The sequence below is a fragment of the Melozone crissalis genome, unplaced genomic scaffold (genome assembly GCF_028551555.1).
Source record: "Melozone crissalis strain CALT ecotype California unplaced genomic scaffold, PUWL_Pcris_2 ptg000027l_1, whole genome shotgun sequence".
Classification (NCBI taxonomy): domain Eukaryota; kingdom Metazoa; phylum Chordata; class Aves; order Passeriformes; family Passerellidae; genus Melozone; species Melozone crissalis.
In genome coordinates, this window is record NW_026535805.1 from 44482980 (window position 1) to 44510400 (window position 27421).

At 40.3% G+C, this 27421-nt stretch overlaps 1 protein-coding gene across 2 annotated transcripts in view; it reads right to left on the reverse strand.

Moving 5' to 3' along the window:
• The window catches only part of TPD52L1 (TPD52 like 1), a 50520-nt gene extending 25171 nt beyond the window's left edge, over positions 1-25349 (reverse strand). For both annotated transcript variants that reach the window (XM_054279521.1, XM_054279520.1), the window contains exons 1-3: positions 25262-25349; positions 5782-5897; positions 604-752 (exon numbers count right to left, since the gene is read on the reverse strand). In XM_054279521.1, the coding sequence (XP_054135496.1) occupies positions 604-752; positions 5782-5897; positions 25262-25280 (284 nt within the window). In that variant the 5' untranslated portion in view covers positions 25281-25349. The remainder of the gene's footprint in view (positions 1-603; positions 753-5781; positions 5898-25261) is intronic.
• Between the last annotated feature and the right edge of the window lie 2072 nt (positions 25350-27421).

Sequence of the window (27421 nt, forward strand, 5' to 3'; positions counted from 1 at the left end):
AAGGTGAGATCTGGCACGGCACAGCTGTGAAACCTTGGGTAAGACTGAGATGAAAATGTTGTGCAAGAGTTGGGAGAATGCTTGTTAAGCACCTTTTCCCTTCATTTGGGACCTATACCAAAGCCTAGACTGAATTTAATGTCAAGTCATATTAATGATATGCCTGTATCTGTCCAGGTACCTCACAGATCTTGAACTCAGAGATTTGACTCCCTGGCTTGATATAGGACTTGGCTCATCAGTACAGAGGCACTTGGAGATCTGAACTCTTGGCTTGACCCTCTTTGCTGTCATTGGACTGCTCTGCTCTCTTTGTTCAGGTATTGTGAGACTGCTCCTTCATGGATGATGCATGCCACTGCCCCCTGACTTCCTTGCTGACAACTCCCAGCTCAGCTCACCTGTGGAGAAGCTCACTTTTCCTTCTCCTTAAGTGTCAAATTCAGTTGTCAAATGAAGAGGAAAAAAAAACCAAATGACTTTTCAGACAGCACTTGATGAAGGTGGGTGGTTCTTTCTACCAATGTTGCTATTAATTCAGCCCAAAAAGTTTTAGAAAAACATGGTATGTTCATATGTGTAAGTATAAAGATCAGTACTCACGCAGAAGTTGTCTGCATATCATGCCAGCTTTTGCTAAAGTTCTGCTTCAGTTCATTCATCAGACTTATGCCAAGTTTTTGTTTAATTTCAACCAGGTGCTTCTCTTTGGCTGCTAGCACTTGCCGCAAAGTTGAAATTTCATCCTCTAGCTGAGGGAAACAAGGAGAAAGGAGTTAGCCCGTTCCCACAGAATGATAAACACATGCAGTGTTAAGAGGCTAAATGAATCTCACAAACTTGTGCTTTTCATAGGTACCTGGAGAGACTGAGTCAAGAACTTGTGGAGGTCACAAAGGCATGCCCAGAACAGAGCTGACACTCTGTTAAATTAATGCCTCTGTGTCACCTATGCTCACCATCACACACATGCATCTGATAAGGGAGAGAATTATCCAGTAAGGAAGCGACTTCACCCAAATCTGCCTTGGAGCATTAGGAGTCTCAAATACCAGCTTTTCATTCACTAGTAAAATGGGAATGGACAGGACAAGAGAAGACTGGAAAATTCAATAAAATATATTTATTTGAATGCACAGGCTTTTAACTTCATACTTGCAGGTTTTTAGTCTTCTGGTCCTGAAAAAAACATATACAAATTCTTAGGAGCAGGTAAAAAAAAATAGAAAAAGCTGCATGATAATATATGACTTGAGAGTACCATCAAATGTAATATCCTTGTCATATGAGTTTTATTTATGTATTTTAGGCCCTTCATATTTCAAAACTGTAACATAAAAATTTATAGTTGAACTATTAATATGAGTGATCAGTACCTAAAGCATAAAAGCACTCAGAAGACAGAGCAGATTCGTTTCTCCAAAGATCCTAGTATTTAACCAAACTGCAATTTCAAGCTGTAAAGAATCCATCCAGCCCAAACAGAGCAATATATTTCTCTCTGCAGTAAACATTTTTTTAAACATTTAATCAAAGCCAGTGTTTTCCAAGGCAAGAACCAGAAGACAGGACTGTAAGAAGAGGGACTTCAGAATGGTCCTGCCCACTGGCTCAGAATCCTGCTCCTTGGGCAGCACTCCTGCAAGTGAGCAGGGCTTTGTGTTCTTCACCTGGAAGCCTCCCAAGCTAATCTACACAAGCAGCACACTAAGATATTGAAGCTAACAAGGGCAAGTGACACCAGAGCAGCTGCCTTTCACTTCAGGTTTAGAAATTCCCCAACCAACTGTGTTCCTTCCTCCATATGTTAGTAAGGTAACATATGGCAACTTATCTGATTACCATATGCTAAGTTCCCTGGAGCCACAGTCTCCCTCTGATTTAACTCCATTGGCTGCAGGGAATGATGCAAGCACCAGCTGAAGCAGTACTGACCTCCAAGGCTATATTTAGGATATCAGCACCAGCATTATTTTATTTTACACATTCATGCATTCTGCCTCACTGTAAAACTGGCTGCAAACTCACTGTTCTTGGTAAAGTCACATCCTTGAATCCCCCAGCTATCAGTTTCTTTTGTCATTACCTGCTATTTCAATATACAAGCAGCTCAGGAATTAAGCAGCAAGGCTATGAACACAGAGCAAAATCATGACCTGAGTGAAGTAGATATTAATATTCACCAATGCCTGTGATGCCAACACCTCACCAGTACTGTTGTTAGATACACAGCAATCCAAATTGCTTTGTTCCTCCCCATGTCCTGTGTGCTCCATTATATTCCTAACCTGCAAACAGAATACTGTCAAGAGGCTCTCTTCTGAGAAAATAAGTGGTTATACGCTTATAGAAAGAAAGCACAAATGTCAGCATTCCTCAGGCAGCAGTTCAGAGCTCCTTTTGGTTCTTTCTCACCAAGAGCAAACCCCTTAGTGCACGACTACCTGTGCAACACTGCTAAAGAGCTTTACTTAAACTGATGCCAGGACACTTATGGGCCAGCACTAGGTTGATCATCAGCTACTTGGATATATAAATATTTCAGGTCTGGTCTTCTATTAAAATTACTTTCCATCTGTTTCATTGAATAGACATCTTAAAGCTGTGATTATCTAAACAAGCATTAGCCTTGTGCTCAATGGCAGAAGTATGAGCAACATTTTTGATTAAAGGAAAGTAATTTATTATTTATAACACAGCAATTAGTTTTGAATTGACAAAATCCTCCTCAACTTCCATCATTTTGAAATAATGACCGATACAAAGCCGCCAGTATCAGTGATGACTCTGAAGTAGGTAGAAAGGATTAGGGACTTACAAGGATCTTGAAAAGCATTTAAGCATGTAACAAACCTAATTCTCATGGAAGTCAGGCATCACTTGTTAAGGAATTTTTTAAGTCCACTTTTGTAAATGCTTATAACTCCATTATAAAACTAGGGCTTCAGTCAACAGAAATACAAGCTTCTAATTACCATGGTTCCCTTCTTTCAAAGTGCAACAGAGTCAGAAGAGTATCGGCACATCATACAGAGACAAAGTTCTCCCATAAGTTTGCAGAAAAAGGTATCATTATAATCTTTCCTCAAACTGGGAACAAACATGCAGTAACACACACTGCTGATGCTGTGCATCAGCTAGATCAAGCCAGATAGCTCCTTCTGGGAAGGTGTGGGAGGGGGAAGACACCAAAGAGTAAATGAGTACTTTGATGAGTGTAATGGAAGGACAACTGACAGCACTGAGCAAGGTAGCTCAAAATGTCAGCCCCCAGCATGACTCAAGAGTCATTGTACAATGCTCCTCACAGTGAGGGGGGCGGGGGGAATCTGTTCTGCTAACAATCTTCTGGCCTTATGTAAAGCTTTTGGGCTACAATTTCCTGCTGTTATTCTGAAAAGTCAGGCTGACCTCTGTAAATTCAAATGACTGTTAGAAGTTTCTGTAAGAGTTACTCAGTTTCATTGTAGAAATCCTAAGGCTTGATTAGAGTCAGAGCCCTGCTGTGTTAGCGAGGCTACAAATACAAGAACAGAGCAAGTCCATGTTCTGAGAAGTTTCCAGTAAAAAGAGATTATTAGCAGGAGAATAGGAATAGAGGACACAAAAAAAATCCTGCTAGAAAAACAGTAGTGCTTGTTCCTCTCCTATTGTCAGAGTGAAAAGGAGGAAGAAAACAAAGAATATACACATTAGATACACAACACAGAGATGAAGCACATATTTTCTGCTTAAATAAATGCACAACAGGTGCTCACAAACAGATCCCCATTTTATCAACTATTGATAGAAGAATTAAGGATGATTTTTACCCCTCAGAACCCCTCTAACAGGACTGTTTGAGCCTGTAGGATCAAACAGTAGGTGCTTGTTCCTACAGGCTTAAAGAGGTATTACTTAGCACATAAGAACATTGAAGAAAACAAAACTATCATTGGTGGAGCAGAAAGGGCTTGCAAGCAAAGACTTACAGATTTGCAAAAGGAAACATTATCCAATTCCCACATTAGCAAATTTTTCTTTGTGAAGGAGGCAATGTCACACATTTTTTTGCAGCCTTTTATAAGTCATAAACCTCATTTAGTTTTAGACTTTGTTCAGACTTTGTTCACTCTACATTGAAGTTTCTCAAACCTTTCTTAGCATAATTATCAGTTTTATTTTGCTTTTAAGCATCAGCTGCATGTCAGTAAACTGCTGTGAGGAATTCAGAAAATAATTCCGAGGTCAGTCAAGATCATAATATTTGACAGGCAATCTCTCACTTGTATGTTAGTACAGGAATTAAAGCATTTCCAGCACAAGCTAACGAGAATTCTCTCTCCTAGGGCGATCAGTAAGCAGAAGGGATACCCAGAAACACTTGAGATTAATTCTGTTGAGAGAGGCATATAATTCTCAGATGATTGCAGGAAGTTCTGGCCTTTTTTCCTTCCTTGTTTCTACCTGCCTCTGAAGTCCCCTTCACCAGAGAAGAGAATCACAGAATGGCTGAGGCTGGAAGGGAGCACTGTAGCACATCTGGTTCAAGCCCTACCTAGAGCATGTTTCCCAGGACTGTACCCAGACAGCTTTTAAATATCTTCAAGGATGGAGACTCCAAAACGTCTTTGGGTACACTGCTCAGTCACATACACATTAAAAACATGCTTCCTGATGTTCAGGGGGAACCAACTGTGTTTCAGTGTGCCCACTGCCTCTAGTCCTCATAAAAAGCCAGTATTGAATACGCCAACTCCTAACTAATTTGATAAACTGAGTATGTAAACTTTCAGCTTCCTTCTGATTATTTACAGATGTGACAGGATCAGCAAAGAAGTAAAAGTTAACTATTAATTCAGAAACACAAAGATTGATAAAATATTTAAGAGAAAAAACAGTCTTCTGTTTCACTTGAAAATCCTGAATCGGCACTGCAGGTAAATTACTTGAAAGTCATTACAGATGTTACCTCTTAGAGTACTTGTAAGTACTTTGTAAGTATTCTAAGTACTACAACTTAATATCAATTTAAGTATTCCAGTTAAGGCAAAACCAACTCCCCACATTCATATGTCTGTGATTTCTGTTATTTGACTTGTATTTCAAAAAAATTAAACCTACAGCTTTCCCCAGTCTCTCATTTTTCATTTCAGAATTTCAATTTACTGCAGTATTCAGCAGTAACAATTAAAACTGAATCCATCCTTCCATGGTAGACCAAATTTAGACAATTTCTTTAGTCTTTGTAATAAAGAGATCATGTGGTTCACACCTTTTTCCTCCCATCTCCTTATTATTTTTAAGCCTCATCATAGTGTCCTGAGTTCCAGACTCCTGAAAAAGGATACTGCCTTCTCAAAACACATCAGTGCTAAAGGAAACAAAATGTGATAAAATTACTGTGCTTTTTATCATCAGCCTCTTCTGTAACCATCATTATTACCTTTTCCTCTGAGCACCACAAAAAGAAATTTTTCTGTCAGGTGGCTCAACCACTGTAACAACAATACCAGATCTAATGAGAACACCTTTCATTCTTTTTCAAGGAACGTTTATAAATAAAGACACATCTTGACTACAATGGGAATGTGCATTTTGACTTTTACAGTACAATCATCAAGTAGAAGATATTTAACCTTCGAAAAATAGGTATATAAGAAAATTAAAAGCTACATTATTGTTGCCTAGAATAATTTTACCAAAAAGGAAAGGCATGCCTTTATGATGTATACTTCATCCTAAAATTAATATTTTCAGTTCAAGGAAGTAGAAACACTAACAGAAATTCAAATTCATTACCTTGGCTAGCTCAGTCTTTAACTCTTCTTTTTCTTCTTCAGAAATCATATTGTTGAAATCAACATCAGTGACCACATCTTCATCTGCTTCATGGAATGGCTGAGTTTCCAACAGGCCTTAAAAAGTTAAAAGGTCAAGACAACCATTATTCATTATTTCAACTATTGTATTGGCCTGCCCTAAAATCCGAGAATGATATAGTATTTACCCACTAGGGAAAAAAAAGAACCAAACAAAGAAAAAACAACTTTTTCCTGCTACAATCATTTGCATTCGCCTTCTCTTCGCTTCTGAAAAGCTATTGGAAGTATCAGAGAGTAGTGTCTGCTCAGGAGCAATTTAATATGTGTAAACACCACTCATTCCCAGAAATTAATCACCTTGGACCCTGCTAATCCCTGATAAGGCATTTTCTTGCTTCTAACAATACAGAAGAAAAAAAGAAGGCTTTTTCCTCAAAATAAGAAAGCTGGCTAATGTGGATCACTGATGCGAAGAGCAGCAATAGTACAGTGAATAATAAAGGAAGTATATTACAGAGCTAAGTTTTCTCTAAAAGTACCTCTGATTGCAGCAACTTGAAACCTTACAGATGCACACAGTTTGCAGAAGTAAATGCCACACCTATTGTTTAAATTTTCTGAATATTAATGAGAAGCATTCCTCGCTTGCTCAATCTAAGCCTGTGAAGGGGGGACAAATACACTGGACTTTGTTACTTTCTTCTGCATGCCCAGGATCAGGGTCAGTATCTATCATAAGCAAGGTAAGTGCATACACAAATGCTTGCAAGACCAGGGCCTGCCTGACATAATAGGTACTAATGAAACAGAATACTTCCTATCTCCCAATCATTCAGTGAAGAGAAGACTGCTGGGGCTCCAGCCACTAAGAGCCACTCATTCTTTACGGTCTGCAGAGAAAACAATGCGAACCATGAGATAACAGAAAACATTCTAGTCACTTTGGAACTTGTTTTAAATTCTAGATCATCTTCTGTTGTGGAACAAAAATGTCCTCCAGGTTACACCTGGGACAGCACTTTCTCCTTTATTTCGGTTCCCCAGCAGGGTAATGAGCCATCTCTGCTGACTCCTGAGACCTGTATACTGCTTAATATGGAAGAGAACAATTTCTTTCCTAGCTCCACAGAGGCCTGTATACTCTATTATACAGAGATTAAAATACAGCTTAGTTAAGTTTGGACATTAAAGAACAGAGGTTACAAGGAACAAGTCTGTTGAGATTGAGTACTTTACATTTTCATGCAGAAAATGAAATTCCCTCCAGCCTTCTGCCATTTCCTTCACCTAGAGTCCCCCAGTGTACCTGTATTTCCTTCTATTTAACAGAACAGAACTGATTCAATTCATACTGTCAACTTCCCTGCAGAACACGATGGAGTGAATTCAGCATTGTTAATTACAATCTTCCCTGAGTGGGAAGATAAAGGGCAGCAACACAGGTGCTGAACCCCTGCTTGGCACCATATGCAGAAATAGATCACCACCCTTAAGCACAAAATGTTTTAAAAACATGATGGCATATAGAAGTAGTTGAAATCTTAGTTATTACCCAAAAAGCAGCTTGCCAGGAAAACCTAGATTGCTGAAGTCAGGACAAAGGAAAGCATATTTATTCAGTAGGAACACTCCCAAATCACCTTCATTAACACCCCTACATCTCTAAACACAATTGTTATTTGGTGTTTGTTTGAGGATTAATAGTGTTGCTATGGGACTCAAGCTAAACTTAGTCTGCACAATCTTGAAAGCAGTCTATTTTTTCATGGATGGAGGAGCAGTGGTACAGGGCAGCTGTTGGAAATGCTGGGAAGGATCTGAGGGGCAACAGCCTTGAAAACCCTTAAGGGAGGCCTTGGGATAGATGTTGAGATGAGGTGATCTCAGACCAACTGATGCTTAAGCTAAAAAGAAGGCAGATCCATGCTCAAGGGACAACAATAGTTTTGGAACAGCTAGGTAAGAGATGGAAGCCAACATGGACAAAATCATCAGAAACAACTGAATAACACTTAACACTTGGCCCAATGGTCAAATTTAAACTTCAAGACTGGACTGAAATTACAATCCATTCCAAAACAACAAATACATATCAATCTTCTCTATGATACTTTGCAAACTCATCCAGTTTCTCTCCCAATTTTTGTCCTTTGCTTCTTGTTTAAGTCCTCTAAAATCTAGTCTGATTCTTCAGTCTCTACCTTCTTGTTCAAGCTATGAGAGTCCTCCATAATGGTCACTGTCCCTCTGCAAATGTTTCACTTTGGCCAGCTGCAGACTGAACATCTCTAGCATTCTGTGGGTCACAGCCTTCTTTAGGCCAGTCTCATTCTGAAACTTCCTCATGTGAGAATACTTAGATTCTAGCAGCAACAATAGCAGAGTGGTTACAATTAGGACATCATAGTTGTAATGGAGCACAGCAGAGGTCAGCATCCACCAGCTCAGACTCACTGTATGAGTTCTCCACAGAAGTTAGAGAGCTCATCAGCCCAGGTGTGCTGATAACCTAACACAGTGCTTTGGAGCCTTGAGTTAGGACTCAAGGATGTTTTGGATCACAGGTGTACCTATTGCTCAGGATTCATGGGTGTCTCTGCACTGTGTGACACTGCAAGGTCTGCAGAACATTTCTTCCAGTCACTGGTTTCTCTCTCTAGATACTGTCATGTCTCACACTTTGGTCTCCAGACTGAAGGAAGTTCTGTGATTCCCTGACCATGCAGGAGATGGAGCAGCCCAGCACCCTCCAGTACAACTGAAGGGATGTAGGCCCACCTACAAGTTCTCATCTCATACAGCCTCAAAGTCCTGGGTGGCCATGGATTAGAAGCATTGAATCATAGAATATTCTGAGTTGGAGGAGACCCACAAGGATCATCAAAGCCCAGCTTGTGACCCTGCACAGACCAAGCCCTAGAGTCATACCGTGTGTTTCAGAGTGTTCAAGCACTTCATGAACTCTGTCAGGCTTGGAGCTGTGACCACTTTCCTGGGAAACCTCTTCAGTGTCCAACCACCCTCTGGGTGAAAAACATTTCCTTAATATCCAGGTTAAAACTCTCCTCCCCCGAAACAGCTTCAGGCTGTTCTGTCAGATCCTGCCCACTGGTCATGAGAGAAGAGATCAGTGTCAGCCTCTACACTTCCCTCATGAAAAAGTTGTAGACTGCTATGAGGTCTTCTCTCAGAATTGAAGAAGACTGAGGCATTTTCCTCTCCTGCCCAGCTACATAACCTGACAACACACAGGAACTGCTAAAGATTCATAGGCATTAGTTATGAGCCATGAAGGCTTGATCACTCTGGGAAGGGAGTTGTACAAGTAGCTGAGTTGTTTTCAAGATTAACATAAAGTCATTGGTAGCAGGAAAAAAAATTGCCTTCAAGTTGCATTTCCTTTCCTCTTACCTACTCCTCCCAGAAATACTGAAGATCATGCCTGCTCCCAGCTGTTGTCAGATCTGGAAAATCTGGGATTGTGATTAAATTGTCGTTAATTGTTCAGATGCAGAGCTGCTGTTAATTCAGAATTGAACTAATATCCAGGTGTGGAATTGGAAATTAACTTTCCATCCTTTTAGAAGAACAATTCAGTTGTTGGATGGTTGAATAACTTCTGCTTTACTTTGTAGTATAGGTGTTATAAGCTTCCCTGAATGAATTAGGAGCTCATCCAGTACTTTACCAGCCATTTACAAGAACCTGTGGCTTTGGTGATGTCCTGTATCTCTTATGTCCCTTACTAACAGCACAGTATTTCAGGCATTGACCTCCACATATTGATCTAAAGTACAGGTTTTCCAAGTTTCATTCAAGCAGGCCACTAACAGGTAAGGCATGAGGACAGAGCCTAGACACAACCACTAACTAACATCTGTTTTCTCCTCCTACTATGTCTTATACAGATTAACTTAACTGAATTTAAATTCAGTTGCTGTGCCTGCCCTATTATACTATTATATTATTATAAGCAGCTCTATTATACTAAAAGAAAAAATGGAACAGAATGGAACAGAAGCTGTCTTAGAACCTGTTCCTTGAACTTCCCCTCCCTCATTCTCCATGGTCAGCTAAGGAGTTCTCATTACTTATCCCCTTCTCTCCACTTCTCCATTTGCAATGAAGCTCAATCCAGAGCTTAATCAATTAATCAGCAATGAGCTCTGGGATATGCTGTCACAAGAGTCTGCCCAGAGACAGATGCAAGACCCAGCCCACCTCCCTCATTATCTCTTCCAGACAGCCTTGTCTTCTGGTTTAGGATTGCTGGAGACAAAACTGCATGTTTCTATAGTCTCATACTATATTTGCTATACTATTTGCTGTTGCTACAGCAAATTACACTAATAATATACTAATGTGTAACTCATTTATCCTCCACAAACAGGCAAACTAGTGATTTTCTAGACATATGTTACTTCAAAATAACAAAAAACCCCACCCCCATAAAGTGTGGGAAATCATAAAATAGGTTGTAATCAATGCAAAAGACTGTTTGGCTTCTAGTTTAAAGAAGGTTTTAGTACTTACTGTCACATATATCATTAGATAAAATATGAATGAAACATTAAAAGTATGGGATTATCAGCAAATAGGAACTGCAAGTCATACAGAAGGGCCCAACTTGAAACAAATGAGCAGAAAACCCTTTCTATTAGGAGACTTATATAGAAAGAAGTAGGAGGAGGTGAATAGCTGGGGAAGCCCATTTATTGTCTTCTTTTGCAAGATTCCTACGACAAAATAATACAACAACCACTGAAGTAGTTCCAGTGTGCTGAAATGGGCATTTTTGATTTTCTCCCAAAGCTCATGGTAGCTGTGGCTAATACTAGTGACCCTAATTCTACAGTCTGCTGTTAGATCTGATTTAATGCAAGAAACTGTTTCAGCATTGATCAATACCTGTGCATATGTTTGCCAGTAGGATTGTAGGGATGACAAATTTAATATGCCATTTAGAATCTAGAAGATCTGTAACTATTCTACAGAATTTAAAATAACCAAATAATACAATGATAAAATCCATAACAGATTTTTTTTACTTACTCAGGTATCTAAAGATTAACAACATAAAGATGCTTTAGTTAGTGCTTTTTATGTATTTTCTTAGTATTCATCTCAGACCCATGTTCTAGAGTAGACTATCAGACTATTTCTTGCATGTTGGCTGTTTAAAAAAGAAAAACAACCCCCAACCCAAAAAAACCAACAAAAGGAAAAACTCACACTATAGGAACTGATGTTTGTTGAATTAACCATAATGACAGCAAAATTAAGGTAAAAACCATCAAATTTCTGTTTGTGTACGTTTTTTAACATTCATTCAAGGAAATATATAGATGATCCTTTGTGTTAACAAAGCATTAACAATTGAAGTGCTTTTACTGCTCTGCTTTTTTGTTTTCCAACCAATTAAAAGTACCATATCTACCTTGTTATCTAGCATTCACATCAAATTGTGAGAAAACAAATTACATAACCCTTCTAGTAAGCAAAATGACTTGCTACAGCTTCTTCTGCCATGTCATTAGAGTTCCTTATTTAAATTTGGAAAACATTTGTTCACAAATTTAAATTGCAATTAAGTCTTCAAAGGGATGAAATGGTAAGTAGAACAAAGGAACTGTCCAGACACTGCATTAGTGTCTTTGATCTTCTTTATAATGTACTCCTAATGCCAGATATAGAGATTAAGGGGGAGACAAGGGGGACTAGAAGCATGTACTAAATAACTAAATTGATCAGAAAAAGCTATCAGAAGTTGCAAGGATTTCCATACCATTTTTTCCACTATATATTCCCATACCATTTTTTCCACTAAATAACAAAGTTATTATTGGAAGATCAAAATAGGAAAATATGTTATCATTTAATTCATCTAGAAAACAAACTACTGAAGGAAGATCTTCCCTTTTGTGTCTGGTTCTAACTGTGGACCAGAAGTCCGAATTTGTCTTGAACTTGCTTAGGCTTGAGCCTAACAATTACATACAGCCTGTCACTCTCTTAAAGGACTTAGAAATGAAAATATAAGGTTGATTTTGAAGTTATGGTTCAAAAACAAACTCAGAGGCTGGATTCATCTTGGCTAAGAGAGGGAAATACTCAAGATGCACAGGTGATGTAGACTAAAAATGTAAACATTACAGAAATATGTAGGTTCTACTTTCTGCAACCATGTGGGCTCAGTCTTTTTTTTGCTCTGAGTATGTTCCTTCAAAGAGAGAGATGGATGTGCAAGTGTCTTCACTCCCTCTCTCCCTGAGCTTTAGGCTGGCAGTAGTGTCAAGGATAGGGAGAGAGTACAGCTTTTGGGTATTCAAGAGTTCAGGATGGAGTCTAAAATCTCAGAGTAGGCATCCCTGGTCCTCCTGGAGCAGCTTATTACTGACTTTGTTAAAACTTTGCCTTCTATCTCTTAACCCTTGCAAACCCAAGCAGTAAGAAAATCTATCCATAGCTATGAGATAGATTGGCAGATTTCCAAACAAAGGAAAACTTTATTTGGAACCCCTGGATAAACAGCCAGTTGTACTGTGCTGATTCTTTTCTCTGTTTTAGTATAAAAAAATAAATTAGTCATACCTTGAGGATGTCTCTACCTTCTTTTTCCTCCAGAAACCACTGACACAGCTGCTAATCTATGCCAGTGAAAAGAGACAATCTACACACAAAAAACTGGCAGAAAAGAGACTCAACAGCTTGACCACTGCACCAAGAAACCATATACACTGGTTATGATAAGGATACACTTGTACACCATACACACTGGTTTATTGATAAGGAGTTTGATAATCATGCCAAACATGGAAACAAAATGGATAAAAGTGAGAATAGCAATAACGGTTAAAAAAATACATATCACTTACTTCAACCTAAGATTTCAACCTGGGAACTGATCTTCCAAGCAAAATAGCTGATCTTCCTTCCTGAAACGTCCAGGAATGCAAGGATGATCTTGCACATTTTACCCTATAGCAAGATCTCTTTGTATAGAATTATAATCCTGAATGCCTGGACAAGACAAGGGTAACATTTTCAAGCTGTAGCTATGGAAAAACAAAGCAATTGTTGTGAAATGTAACAGTTTAAAGACAGTAGAAGGTTCCTTCTGTTGTATCAAACTGAAAGTAATGACAGCACTGTATCACTTTCTGTGCTTTCTATTGATGATGCTGCACAACTTTCTGTGAAGTCAATGGTAAGAAAAAAATGCCTCAAGTAGAAGAGTGGTCATCTCTTTTTCTTTAGGAAGAACAGGGAAAAAGAAGGAAAAAGATGAAGTCACAATGGTATAATAGGGAATGAGAAAGTGGATAACACTGCATCACAAAAAGGAATTGTTCCCTACAAATAAGGTACTCTAGAAACTGTAACACACAGCACAAAGCAAATGAAGGAATAATGCATATATAATCAAACTAGAGAAAAAGCAGTGTAGGGGAAGATAAGAACTATGACATGGAAATGCTGGCAGTCAGAGGTGGAAGTTATCAGTCACACTTCTTAAACCCACCCTTTCATACTAAAAATACATGACAGTACATTTTTCTCATCTGTGAACAGAGAGGCACCTGGGGTCCCATCCTCAGCTGGTAGAAGTGACGGCAATACCATCAATTCTATAATTAAGATCATGCATCTGCTTCACTGAATCAAAATCACTGAAACTTAATGGCAGGATTTAATAACCTTTCCCTCCTAAGAATGAATCAGTTTATTGTACTTTTCTAAAGCCAGGTGCAAAAGAATATAATTAGATAGCAATCTAACTGCAGTATAATTAAACTCAAAAGCCTCCTCAATTAACTTCTAACAATATATCTGTACTGCAAGAAGTACTAAAATTATATTTTTAATTGCAAAATAAATTCTTCATGTAGTCATATTTTGTGTCCTTTGGATCACAAAACACATAACTAACATGATCTTTAAAAGTGTAATTTAAAAATGAGCAAAATCATGCTGCAGCCAGCAGGTTGCCTGCTTTTCTCACACCCCCTTTCAGCTATTTCAACATGTAAGACAGATGTGTCACTTTTGGTCCTGTAAATGTACTAGGGAAAATACACAGGAAACAATTATACTTGGGTACATGACAGATTCTGTGTGCTCTTCAGGCTCAAATTAGTTACTTCCATTGTTTTAATACAGAATAAATGTCTCTACATTGTTAGATATACTAAAGTCCACATTTAGGAATGCTGGGAGAAAAGGGACAAACGATCTTTCCCCTCTGTGATCAATCTCTCAAACTGGGAAAGTAAGATTACAGTTTTAAAGGGCCAGGACTACTGTTTGGCACAAAATATCCATGATCTGTGACTAAGCTTTGCAGGCAGCATAATTACAAATTAGCAACAATAAATCACAGAATAGTTTGAGTTGGAAGGGACCTGAAAGATCACCTAGTTCCAACCACCTGCCATGGGCAGGGACACCCTCCATTAGACCAGGCTGCTCAAAGCAGGCCTTGAGCACTTCCAAGGATGGGCCATCCACAACTTCCCTGGGCAGCCTGTTCTTTTGTCTCACCACCCTCACTGTAAATAATTTCTTTGCGGTATTAAATCTAAACCTACTCTGCCAGTTTAAAGCCATTTCCCCTTGTCCTGCCACTACACACCCTTGAAAGAAATCCCTCCAGTTCTCTTGTAGACCCCTTCAGGTATTGGAAAGTGCTGTAAGGTCTCCTCAAAGCCCTTTCTTCTCCAAGCTGAACAACACTAACTCTCTCAACCAGTTCTCTTAGAACAGGTTCTCCAGCTCTGTCATTATTGCTATGGCCCTCCATACCTTCCTTAAGTTGGAGGCCCCAGAGCTGACATCACTCCCTAAACTGGGAGAAAGGTACAGTTCCTTTTCACAGAGTTTTTCTTAATTTTTTATGTTACATTATGTAAAAGCTCATGGTTACCAAAATCAAACATTTCTCAGAGCAGACATGTCTTGTGTCATGTCTCCCTCCCAGCCCCCCCTTTTTTAAGGACCACCTGCTTCACCCCTTAATCCCTTCATAATTAAGACTAGCTACTTTGCACTAGTGCACTTTTGCCTCCCTAACAGGGTGGAGGGAGTGGGGAGGGGGGGCTGTGTTGGGAGAGTAGCTAAGAATTGGAGATGTACAAGGCTGTGGATAATTCTAAGCCTTGCAATTGCAAGATAGCGTGTTTTTGAGCTTAGCTGGAGTATGATAATAAATACTGAAAGAGACATGAGAAAAGAAAGATGTAACCCCTAAGGAATGGGAAAGAGCTGATGTTATGGTGTGGCCAATGGACAGTGTAAATTACAGAATATTCATGAGCTTATTACTTGCTGTATAAGTGTCTGATGCTCTCTTCAATAAATAAAGCTTGCTGATTCTCGCTGATTGAGCATCCCAAGTTTTCCCTGCCCCCAACAAACAGCTCATCCCCGACAAATAGCTCATTCTGCAACAGGGCTGTGTCAGATGACAGTGGAAACTTTTCCTAGTCTTCCCTAAATAAACTTGACCTACTCTTGGATGCATCTACCTGCAACACAATTTATTTAAAACAAATAAAAACAAGGGTCATTTATATGAATATTATTTGAAAACAACATATTCTAATAGAGACAACAGCCATGTTCTGTTGCACAGGCCCTCTATTCAAGATGAGACAATTTTTTATTTTTTAAAGGAAATACCCTAAATATATTGACAAACAGCTCACTTGAGTGCCACACCACCTCCTGCAGATATTCTGCTTTTCAGCTAGGATGTTTTGTTGCAGTGGTTTGCTATGATAAACCTGGAATTTGGAATTAGCGTAAAAGTAATTCTCTGCACACAGGCCACAAAAAACACTTCTCAGTCAGAATAGCACCATCCATCTGGGGCTGTCCACCACCAAGTTTTACTTGTTTTTCCCACAAGCTTTTTTGCCAGCATTTTGAGGTGTGAAATGAAGCACTTACTATTCTGTTCCTGGTGTTAAGCTCCATGTTAAGGCCTTCAGAGTTTTTGGCTGTGGCTTTGCCTACTCAGTGTTACGTAAAACACCATTACAAAGACGTGTTTGTTTAGTGGGGCTCTGAGTGGAGGCCCCAGGGGTTTAGGGCCCTGGCTATCTGTGTAGAAACAGGTGACATGCCCCATGCAGCCATCCTAGTGACACAAAGACCGTGCTTGAGGAAGAGGGGATATTTATTGGACCAGGAGACAGAGACTGCACATCCAGCCGCACCATACAGCCTCAATCTTTGAGGTCTCCAATTCACCCTCAAATACCAGCAGAAAATGGCAGCTGACATTGGCAAAATTTGGGCTTTTTTTTTCTTTTTTCCTTGATGATCAGATGGGAAAATAAGCCCTGAACCAAAGAGGGTGAGCTTCTATGACAGCTGCTGTGGGCACAGGCAATGGCAAGCCAATGGGCAAGCGAAGGATGGGGTTTAGCTAAGTGCATGGCATGAGTTGCCATGCTGCTGAGGTTGCATTTGACCACACTCAAGTGACAAGAATATAATTCAAACCTCCAATCTAGAATTTTTACAGATCACACAGTGTGAAATAATGCCTATTTTAATTTCAGTTCCTTAAAAAAGTCTAGAAAATGAGCACAAGACAGTCCTTGTCTTCTCTTCACTATTCTACCACCCTAAGTAGTAATATTTTACTGAGGAACTTCTTGCAAGAGGGACATAACACAATGTGCTTTTCTGAAATAAACCAGAACTCCAATACTTGCATCTCTGCTAATAGCTTTCATTCACATCTTCATCCCTACTCAACCTAACTGTTAAATTTTTTCTCTCTTCTTACCCTCCCCATCCTTGACTCCCATGCACAGCACATAACCATGACAAAATATTGCTGCTCCCTTTTCAGGACATGTCCATGCTCCATATTTCTGTGCAGAATTGGACACAACTGAGAAACCTTCTAATTCTAGATCTAGGTCTAAATCTGGTTCCTATCTTATAAGCCTCTCCTAAATAGGTAAAAACTATTATTATTACATACTCTTCTTTATTCCTTGTGCTTACTGCAGGTTTCATCTATATTACTGATTATGCTTCTCTGTTTTCTGAAGCAATTTAAAACCAAGAGAACACATTTTTCCTCCACCTGTAGTATTTGACTTCCAGTTTCCTGATAAAATCCGTTATTTAGTTCTGCAAAGACTTTATTTAAGTCTTCAAGTCTACACTGTGATTCAGTTTATATCAATGTCTGAATGACATTATTCAGCAGGGTTTTTTTTTTTTTTATCAGTCAGGCTATTCAAGTAATTGCTCCTTCTTCACCGTCATCTTTTCTTTGCTATCAGGAGTTCTGAACCACCTATCTCACTACATGACTAAAGGATTTTCTCTTGCAAGAGCACATGGCTTAACTGGTTCTTCATATGCACATAATAGTGCACAGCACTGGTTAGGTAATGACATGGCAAACATCATTCTCTCTGATTATGACTTTGATTCCTTCCTCCCACAATAATAAGTTAATAGCTGCCATCTACCTAAAATACTTTGAGCACAAGGTAATCTTCTGTTCCTGCCATAATTGCCCTTCTAACTCTGTAATGTACATATATTTTACTCGTCTCTAAGAAAAATCTGGACGTGTTTAAATACAACTCTCTCTGATCACTTTAAAATGAAATTTTAGCCTGCAACAGCCCAGTGTGCACCAGAGAAAGAATATAAAGTATCTAAGGCCTTCAGAAGACCTTCTAACCAGACACATTTTCTCCATATCATCCTCTAAAAACCTTAGAATAACCTGAAGTCTACCCTGTGCAATTAAGAACATTTTAATTCAAGTGAGAAACATAGAAAGAGGAATTAGATAAGCACCTAAAATGCCTTAGCCAATATCAGCATGACACGTTACTACTAAATTCACCTAAAGCACAATGAAAACTGTTATTCCAAGGCAACTACGCAGAAGTATTTTAAAACTTTTAGAGGGTGATGAGCCACGTTTTTGTAACCACAAACCTGCATCACCTTAGTGTCACCCAGGTGGCAAGGCAATTTCTTGGTGAGGAAACTGGTGAAAAGACAGTTGAACAAACAGGTGAGCAGAGAAAAACTTAGCTCTTTACTGAAGAAGCAAACATAGAAAGCATTACCTCCCTTCAGCTACCATTTATAAATATTTCCAGAACATAACTCATACAGCCTTTAAAATTCATATCATATGTAGTTTTAAATTATGCTTTATTTATGATTTCTATATTAGTAACTTTAATTATTAGGCCATTATTAAACACAATTTGAAAGCATGGCACAGGTACAAAATAGAGACAACTTATGTATTTGAATGACTAAGGAGGAAAGGTGTTTCACAAATTAATGGAAAACTCAGAGAAAAATCAGACTGTATAAATGCAAAAAAAAAAAATCCCAGAAAGAATGATTTGCAATAGAGAAAGAAATAGATTGGAGAGGATCTGCTCCTAGCAACTTCATTGATCAGCAAACATAAGTAGCCCTTTCAGCAAGAAAGCACGTGAAAATAAACTGCACTGCCTGTTATGTAAACACTTTGTGCAAACACTTTTCACTGGGAAAATCAACACCATATCTATAGGCACATCACACTTGTATGAATATCAAAAGTATTTTCCAAATGTAGCTTTAGGTCTCTCTCTGCCTAAAGCACCACTGGTGTTCTAGTTTCTGTGTACTTTTATTATGTTCTTGGTGGACAGCAAGGATAATTGCTGGCTAAAGTACATTAGTGGTGAAAGCAGGACAACTTTACAGAAACCAAACCCTAGAAGACCAACAGAAAAAGCCCCAGAAGTATGCATTCTTCCTGACAGCCCTTGCTTCAGAAGGAACTGACAGCTCAACACATATAATTGCCTTCCATTTTTGGAAATGACACAAGTCACTAGACCTCCTTCTCTTCTTTATACCCCCACCCAGTTCTCTGAGCTCCCTGGATTCTCCTTCAGTGACTACAAATGCAAAGATGTAAAACAAAAGTCCAAGAACTGGACCCCTGACTACACAGCTCCTAAGCATCTGAAAGCCCATTAGTTGGAGAGCAGATTAAATGAGAGAAGCAATTCTATTGGGATACACACACATAACCATGACTTTTCCTCTTCTCTGTAAATATATCTTTATAAATTTTACTGCTGTATTATTATTTGGTTTCTAAAGACTTTGGTTGCTAAAATTGTAGGGGCTTTACCTACAATCATGAGATATTTTTCAACAATCAGCTTACATAAGAAAACATGACAGGTAATGTGAAGAGAATACAAAAATTCCTAGTGTTTTATGCAACTATTTGCAGTGGAATCTTTCTTGTCTGCTTGGGGATCCAATAGTGGGTCCTTCATTTCATCATGCCATTAACCACATGCCATTAATATATGCACAATTACATTTTGCTGGAATAAGTAACAAAGGATCAAAAAGTTCAAGAAATCCTTTACAGAAGTAATTAATCAACCAGAGCAGCCTTTATGGAGCCCTTTTTATCATCCAGCCATCTTAAATCCTAAAAGCGCAGAAAAGGTAAAATGTAGCCAAGCAGGAGAGGGAAAATTGAAGACACTGCAAGACCTTTTCATCACGGCAGGATGGCACTTCAGGAAGTATCACTTTGTAGTTGTTGCATTCTTGTAATTGTTTTACGCTTTTCAATAAGAACATTTGCAACAAGATCCTCAGTGCTGCCATTCTATTCCTTCGTACGAAGTGAAAGAGGGACTGAGAGACAGCACAAGAGAAAGAAAAGGGAGATTCACTGCTAAAGTACAATACAAGCACTTGCAAAATATGTGGTTTGCAATTACTCACCTGCAACACTTAACCACATCATGGATGCAGAAGCATAATCATGACAGATATGATTTTGATCCATGGACCTCAAAGACGGCTAAGTAATATTACCTCTGTCCTAAAGTATGAAACAAATCCACTTATATAATTCTGAAGGGTTTTGAAGTGTGACATGATACTAAAATCCATATTTGTCAGTCCCTTCTCACTATTTCTCATACAAGATGGGTTTAGAGCATGCAGCAGACAAAAGGCCCAGTTTAGACAGCAATGATATGATTATAGCACACTACATATATAAAATTTGGCTTTGCAACTGTGCATTGCTATGAGGTACAAATAAAACCAGATAAAACTAGCCTGCCCACATCTCATTTTTATTTGTTACCTCAAGAGGTATTTTATAATTAGAAAGCAATAATTGATTCTACCCTGAAAACACTTTCTGAGTCAAGGGTTGAGTACATTCTTTCTAAATCCAAGTTCCAGGATTGCACTAAAACAAGCTACCAATTGATACATAAATTTTTAAATATGGCAACATTCCTTCCAACCCTCTGGAATCTTCAGTCAAGGTTGTGCCACATTCTTCAAGCAGCACATGGCTTAAGCAAAGCACCTCAAAAGTTCCATGCATTTCTCTATTGTACTAGTCAGTGAGGCACGTCAGGACAGCATCAGCATACCCATCTTTCCACTAATGCACTTTAGTACAGAGAGCAGACTCAGATTGTACTTGTGCTGCTTTCTAGGGCTCATACCATCAGACCTGTGAAAATAAGACACAGGAATAAAAAAAAAGAGCAAGAATTTTAAAACATGATTTTGGGTTAGATGTTGTTGTTTTAGCAAGTTCTACATTTTATGTCCTCATGACTGCAAAACTGTGAAAAAACACTTGTAAGATTGGCCCTAGATTTCAGATGAGGTCTCTCTTTTATACCTCATTTCTGAATCCCACAGTACACTATTTTCAGTTCTCAGGTGTAGCATGAAGCCACTCAAATTTTCTCAGCCTCAGCAAACTGAATTTCAACCTGTGACAAGAGCCATGAAGCTGAAAACAATACAGGTACAAAAATGTAAGAGAAGCGTTGCATTTGATTTCAGACATTTACTTACTTAAAACCTGATATACCACATAACTCATTCCACACATGCATTTTCTCTCCTTGCAGTATAAAAAGCATGAAAGAGCTATTATTCTGAGCTTTGTGCACTGTTGTTAAATATTTAAGAATCCAATCATAAATTACAACCCTGCCTTTTTCACTTGACCTCCTCTACACGTGCCCTTACAAACACAGCAACTGAAACTTCCATTGTGCAGTGAAATAAGCAGGTTATCACTGGCTGGTTCAATTACTCCGATGTCCTCCCGTCCCTTTGCAAAGTCCTCTCTCCTGTTTTCCATAGTGGGCACTGCTGAGCTCTAGAAGGCAGTACAGAGACAGCACAAACTGTGGATAACTAGAGTGAATCCTGATGCCTCAAAAAGCACAGGTGGACAGGCATTTCTCATAAAACAGTTACACTAAATCAGCTCCAAACCAGTAGTTGTACTCTTAGGGAAAAGGTGAACAACATAGATCAAAACAGTCAGTGCTCCTTGGTAGAGCACCAGGCTCAAACATGAGGATAGGGAAGATGCTGCCCTCTCCAGCATGACACTGCTTTTGTTGATGGCTACAGCACTGCTGCTACAATGAGGCAGCATCACCGTGTGTTCTCTATCCCCACCTTCCCACTGCAAGACTGACTCTGTCTGGATTCCTATCTGGATTAGTAACCACATGAGTAGCTAGCAAGGAGAGAGAATGCTGACCAAGCTGCCAATGCCATTTTGGCAAGTCTTGTACACTGTATCAAGGTGACACAAGTCCTCCTCACCACTGCCTCCCACCATGGAGATTTCAGACCACCTGAGAGGCAGGTGCCACAGATGGAGGTGCCACTGTGGCAGGGAGAGGGCACTGGGCTATTCCTGTGACTTCCAGTGATATTCCTCTGTACACAAGCTCCACTCAAACGCACATGCCAAGGTGCTGCCGCTCTGCTCTGTTACACAGGACAGATGCAGCTGGCTTGAGGATCCCAGAAGGAGCGTGCCAGCTGCACACAGTAGAGGGAAGAAGAGGTGCTGCAAGCCTACAAGACAGGGCCTGGAGAAGGAGCTATCCAACATCTGAACTGAGCACAGCTCTCTCCACAATACCCAACAAGGGTGAGTGCAGCCACTGCAAGCTATTATGGCCACAACAAATAACTGACTGAGGTGCAGAACATCTGTCAGGAACAGCTCTAAGGAGAGTTGCTAGGACAGGGTCAAAAACCCCTTCAGAGGCCAGGAGTGCGAGCAGCTGGCTGAGCTACCTGTGAAGGTAAAAAGGGAGCAGAAAGTGCACATCAAAGCTTTTTATCAGAGTAAGAATCAAGAGAGGATGTGACAGGGAAAGAGGGTACAACTATGTCTGGATGCATGAAGAAGTGGAGAATTATTGCAAAAGGAGAGAAATGCGTAATGAGCAAAGCGTTAAAAGGTCACATGGGATTCTCAGATGAGAGACAGAGTAAGACATCCATGAATAAGACATGTCATTATTGCAGGACATTCACAGTTTTAAACGGGAAAGCAGGACTGCATGGGATAGTCAGGTAATCTGGATCTGGAGTAGAATGAGTATAATGACAGGCAAATACACAGCTTGGATCTTCCTCCCTTTCAAAGAGAAACACTGTTCTTCAGATTTCCAAACTTTCACTTCAGAAATGACTGGCAGCCACAGGAAGGAAAACAAATATGCTCTTATGAAATTTTAGCACCTACTACAAGTCTGGCTGGTGTGTTCCTGGATCAGCTCTTCCATTAAGAAAAAAAGTAACCAAAGAGAAAAACACCCAGAGGCTTAAAGATAAAGTTTAGATAATTTTTTTTATTACACATATTAATTTGTTTACATGGAACATGCATCTATTTCTTTTGAAAATAGTTTTAACATTAATTAATATTACCCTCTGTCTGATTGGCTGTCTTATCTAGTTCATCCACATAAATGGTGCCAGACACATTCAATATGTTTAATATAACAGTAATTCAGTTTCACTCCATGAACTCTCTCTACTACTTTAAAGTAAGTGTCAGAGCAGTTAATTTTCACAGTCCTCGGGGCATGGACAGATACTGCATTGTGCCTTGAACCACCCAAAACTTCATGGAATGCAGCTGTAACCTCTGCCCAGTACCTTGATACATTTACACATAATACTTTTCTTTTGTCCACAGTTGCATTAAGACTCATGAAGTTAACTCATGCTGCTAAGTAAAAATGCTGACAAAAATTATTTTTCTGCTCTGAAGAAATTTGGTTTTTATACTTGCATGCATTTCTTGAACATAAAATTGCTCTACTCAGGCATAGCCTGCCTGAAGAACAATATAAAATGGCACAAATAACATAATTATGCTTTTAAATACATGGCTTTTTCTTTATATTTTCAGTTGGAATTTAATACCCCAGCAGAGCACACTGGAAAAAACCATTCAGGATTCATTTCTCTGTAGGCATCTGAAAGTCCTTTAGAAGCAATTAATAAACTCATTCAAATGTACACACATTTCTCCTGCTGCTTAAGGAGATATTGGAAGTAAAGCACTCTTTCAAGGAAATTGTTACTGTTTTGTTAGTAAAGTGCTGTAACTGTTCTCTGCAAAATGTGTAACTGGGGTTGAAAAAGTCAGTTTTCTGGCCAGTGCCTAGATGTACCTAACTGAATCTGACAGCATTAGACACATACAGGTTGAATTCTTTTTGCCAGCAAGGCTCCATATCTGCAGTAGCATGCACTGAATTAAGTCTAGAAGGAAAGGGAAGGTAAAAACAAAGGTTTGCTGGCATGCAAATTCCTACCACAAAAATCTTGGATTGTACTGCTAGTTTATCAAAGCAATACTCTTTTTTTTTCTTTCTTAGTAATGGGAGACTGTTCTGAGAGACTGTAGAAATAAAACACGCAGGTGAGAAACCAAAGAAAAAAGTGACTTGAGAATTGAATACAGGTAGAATTTTAAATTCTCTCACTAGCCAATAGTCATCCAGAAGAAGAATTCATTCAAAATTCATTCAAGACCTGGGGAAGTAACAGAGCTGCTGACCCAAATATACATTAGCAAAACACATTTAGTGACCTAAATTTTTAATACACACTGAGAGCATCTGTGTTTACTCATCTTACTAGTCAGAGAAGGCAAAAGATTCACATGTATACACATCACTATCCAGCTACCCAGAATCTGATACTGTTTTCCATCAGCTCTACAAAACAAGAAATTATCCAAATTCTGTATCATATGGAGGTCCTGTTTAGTGAACAGGAGCTCCCATCATAGTAGCTATACAGATGAAGAAAGAAAATTACTTTAAATAAGAGTCTTATGCTGTAGACTTAATACTGACTTCTAAAACTCCCGAGAACTGAGCCACAGATCTATTTGTTTCAGCCATGCATCCATTGGGACAGCACATGCACAACACTTGCCAGAAAGGCTCTCATTCACAAACATCATGAACTCAAATTTCCCACTGTATTCCTTTACATACAAACTCATTTGCAGCCAACATTGCCTCTTTTAAGTGTATTTGTCTAAGACAGATTTTAACTGTTTTTATTAGGAATTAGGAAGCCTATTTTTTTCAGTTAGTTTCAATGAGCATATGTCTCCTACTTATTTCATCTCCATGGTTTATAGATGACATAAAATGTTTCCTAAACATTCTGAGTTTGCAGAAATATTTGTACCACCTGCTTAGTCCTGTGTCACAAAGCCATGAGGTTCTTTAGAAAACAGAAGGAAGATTATAAAGGTTAGCAAGACCTGTCCACACTAAATGTCTCTGGCTGACCCAAACATCATTCGTAACTCGCACGAAAAGTTTCTTCTCTTCTTTGGACGCCAATAAACTTTATCAAGAGAGAGATATGAACAGCTAAGTAAGCCGTAACTGTTGCAATAGAAAATGCTCTCTTTAAGTGAATGAGTGCCGTGTCTGCAAAGCTGCAGAAATATTTTAGCGGATCCAATTTTAAGCGGCTCTCGGTGGATCTAGATGATGCAGCTCTCCAGGGCAGGGGTGGCGATGCCGGCTCCGGCTCGCACCGTCCCGCTCGTGCCCGGGAGGCAGCGCCTGCAGCCCCACCGGGCAAGGGGGACGCCGGCGGAGCAGGACACACAGAAATACCTCAGCCACAACAAACCTCGATGGCACTAACTTAACACACTTGTCAGCCAGCTACCTGACTGACCGCGACACGCCTAAAGCCAGCAGGAGGAGAAAGCGGCCGCCAACATCCCAACCGTAAGGAAAGCCAAGGGGATGACGGCTCGGGATGGAGGACGGGGCGCAGGGCGAGGACTCCCCGCGGGCCGGTCGTGCCGCGCTCCTCGGCCGAGCCTGGGGCTGCCACAGGCGGCGGGCACCGGGCACCGCTCACCGCGCTCCCCTCACCGGCCGTGCCCCGGCCCGCCGCTCCCCTCGGGCTCTCCCCGCCCCGGGCGCCGCCCGCCCCAGTTCGCGCTGTCCCCGCGCCGGCTCGGCCTTCCCGCAAGGGGAGCGCAGCTCCGGGCGGCAGGGACGGGACCCCCGCGCCGCCCCGGAGGGCTCTGTCCCGACGAGACTCACCGCGTGCCTGCGGCTCCATGGCAGCGCGGGGCTCGGCCGTGCGTGCTCAGGCGCGGAGCCCGCTCGGAGCCCGTTCGGGCGGCGCTGACAGCCGGGGCCGCGCCGCCGCCGCCCCCCGCCCCCGCCGCTCCCGCTCCCGCCCCCGCGCCGCCGCCGCCCCGCGGCGCCCCCTGGCGGCCAGGCCCGGGCGGCGCCGCTCCCGGCCCAGCGCCCCTCTGGCCCCGCACAGGCACCGTCCCGGGCCGGCCCCGCGGCGCCCCCGCTGTTCCTCGCCAGCGCCCAGCGCCTCCGGATGTCACGGCTGTGCCTTGCTGAGGGCAGGCACCCGGCACTGCCCCCAGGGCAGCCGCAAGGCACTGGCAGCACGGGCTGCTCCCCGAGCAAAGGCGTGCCTGGTGTACCAGCGGCACGGTGCAGCGGTCAGGGCCTGACGTGAATGAGTTCAGGGCTTATCTGAGTTCCTGTGCGTGTCAAGTTCTGCTACCTCCTATGGCACAAGCATGGGAGCACATGCAAAATAATGACAGAACCTATGCTATCATGTATACTTAGCAAGTAAAAATTGGGTTTTTTTCACAGCACATGTCCTGTGCTGGCATCCTATTGTGATATGGTGACCACACGCAGTTCACACTGCAGCACTGATTTACTCTAGGTTTGCTCGTGCCAACATAACTTCCACACTCTGTTACCAGTCCACGTCAACTTCACTCCTGGAAGGGTCCAGAATATTGTTTTAGCAAGGCTGCCTTCTCCACGGCTGATTATCCACATATTTATCAGTCAGACACTGTATCTAATTTGAGTGTATGATACTACTTAGTCCCTCCAGGACACACTGAGGACGCATAGCTTCTCAAGGCCTGTGCTACTAAAAATTACAAAGCTAGACAGTAAGGGCAGATGAAAGAAATATTGGGCATTTGTTTGTGAAATTATACAAATGGGTCATACTTTGATTGAAGAAAATTATCTGAAAGAAAATTATTATGTGGTTTGGTCAAAGAAAAAAGACCTTTTATAGCTAAGAAATAAGAGTTCCTTTTTTCCTTAAAATTCTGCAGCAAAGCATCAAAATGACTAATTTCTCACCTTTTTTTACTAAAAAAAATAGAAAACTAAGGCCAAAGCAGCTTTAATTTGTACATATCTAATGAGGTTTTCCTTTAATACACACACACTTGTGGGTTTGAATTTTAATTTCCGTAAGGCGTGAATTATCATTATTTTTTCCTAGGCAAACCTCTCTTCATTGTGATTTGACATCTCCTTGAGCTGGAATTTACCACTGACAAAAGCAGAACAGAGGTTGTCAGAAGAATGAATTCCTGCACTCATGTCATTTCACATGCAGAGACATCTTACTGTGACAAGATTTGAGCTCAGAAATGCTGGCAACTTTTACATGAAAAAAACACAAAGCCAGGTCCAGCCACAAATGCATTAAATCCTTGAGAAATTTCTCTCAACACGTGAAATTATCAGCATAATTAGAAAATGTACTTTTCTGCAAATACAGGCAGGATTTTCTAAAGCAGCCTATGCAGTTCCTATGAAGCATGATGAAAAATCAGCACCCTATCTGCTTACAGGGCTACAACAGTATTAACAATACTGTTTATGTACAAACCTAATTACAAATCTTACAGCAGCATTTGCCTGAACAACAGGAAATTTTACCAGATGCTTATATGCTGAGTTTGATTTATCCTTTACATTTAGATACATTACTTCTTTTTCCACAGCAGGAATGCCCTCTACTGTAAGGAAAATCCAACCAGTGTTTTACCTAACAAGTTATGGTGAACAACAAAACTAGTTCTGCATTTAAGAGAGCTATAAATAGGGAAACAAACCTGTAAGTCTTGAGTTCCACAGTATTATGTTCATCTTGTGGTATGTTTGATAGGAAAAAGAAACCAGTAATAACAATATCCTCCTGAAACATGCAGCTAGGAAGTCAGCATTTTAAATGTGGACTTTATTAGAAAGTTACTATCCCATTGAAATGACACAATTTAATTGTAAAATAGCTGATTAATTTTCTGCCTACAGTACAACAGGATGCATTTTCATATTGTCCCAATATATCACTGATTTAGTGAGATTCCTCATCAAATTTGCCTTGCAAGAGATTTTGTTTCACTTCAATGTCTGAAG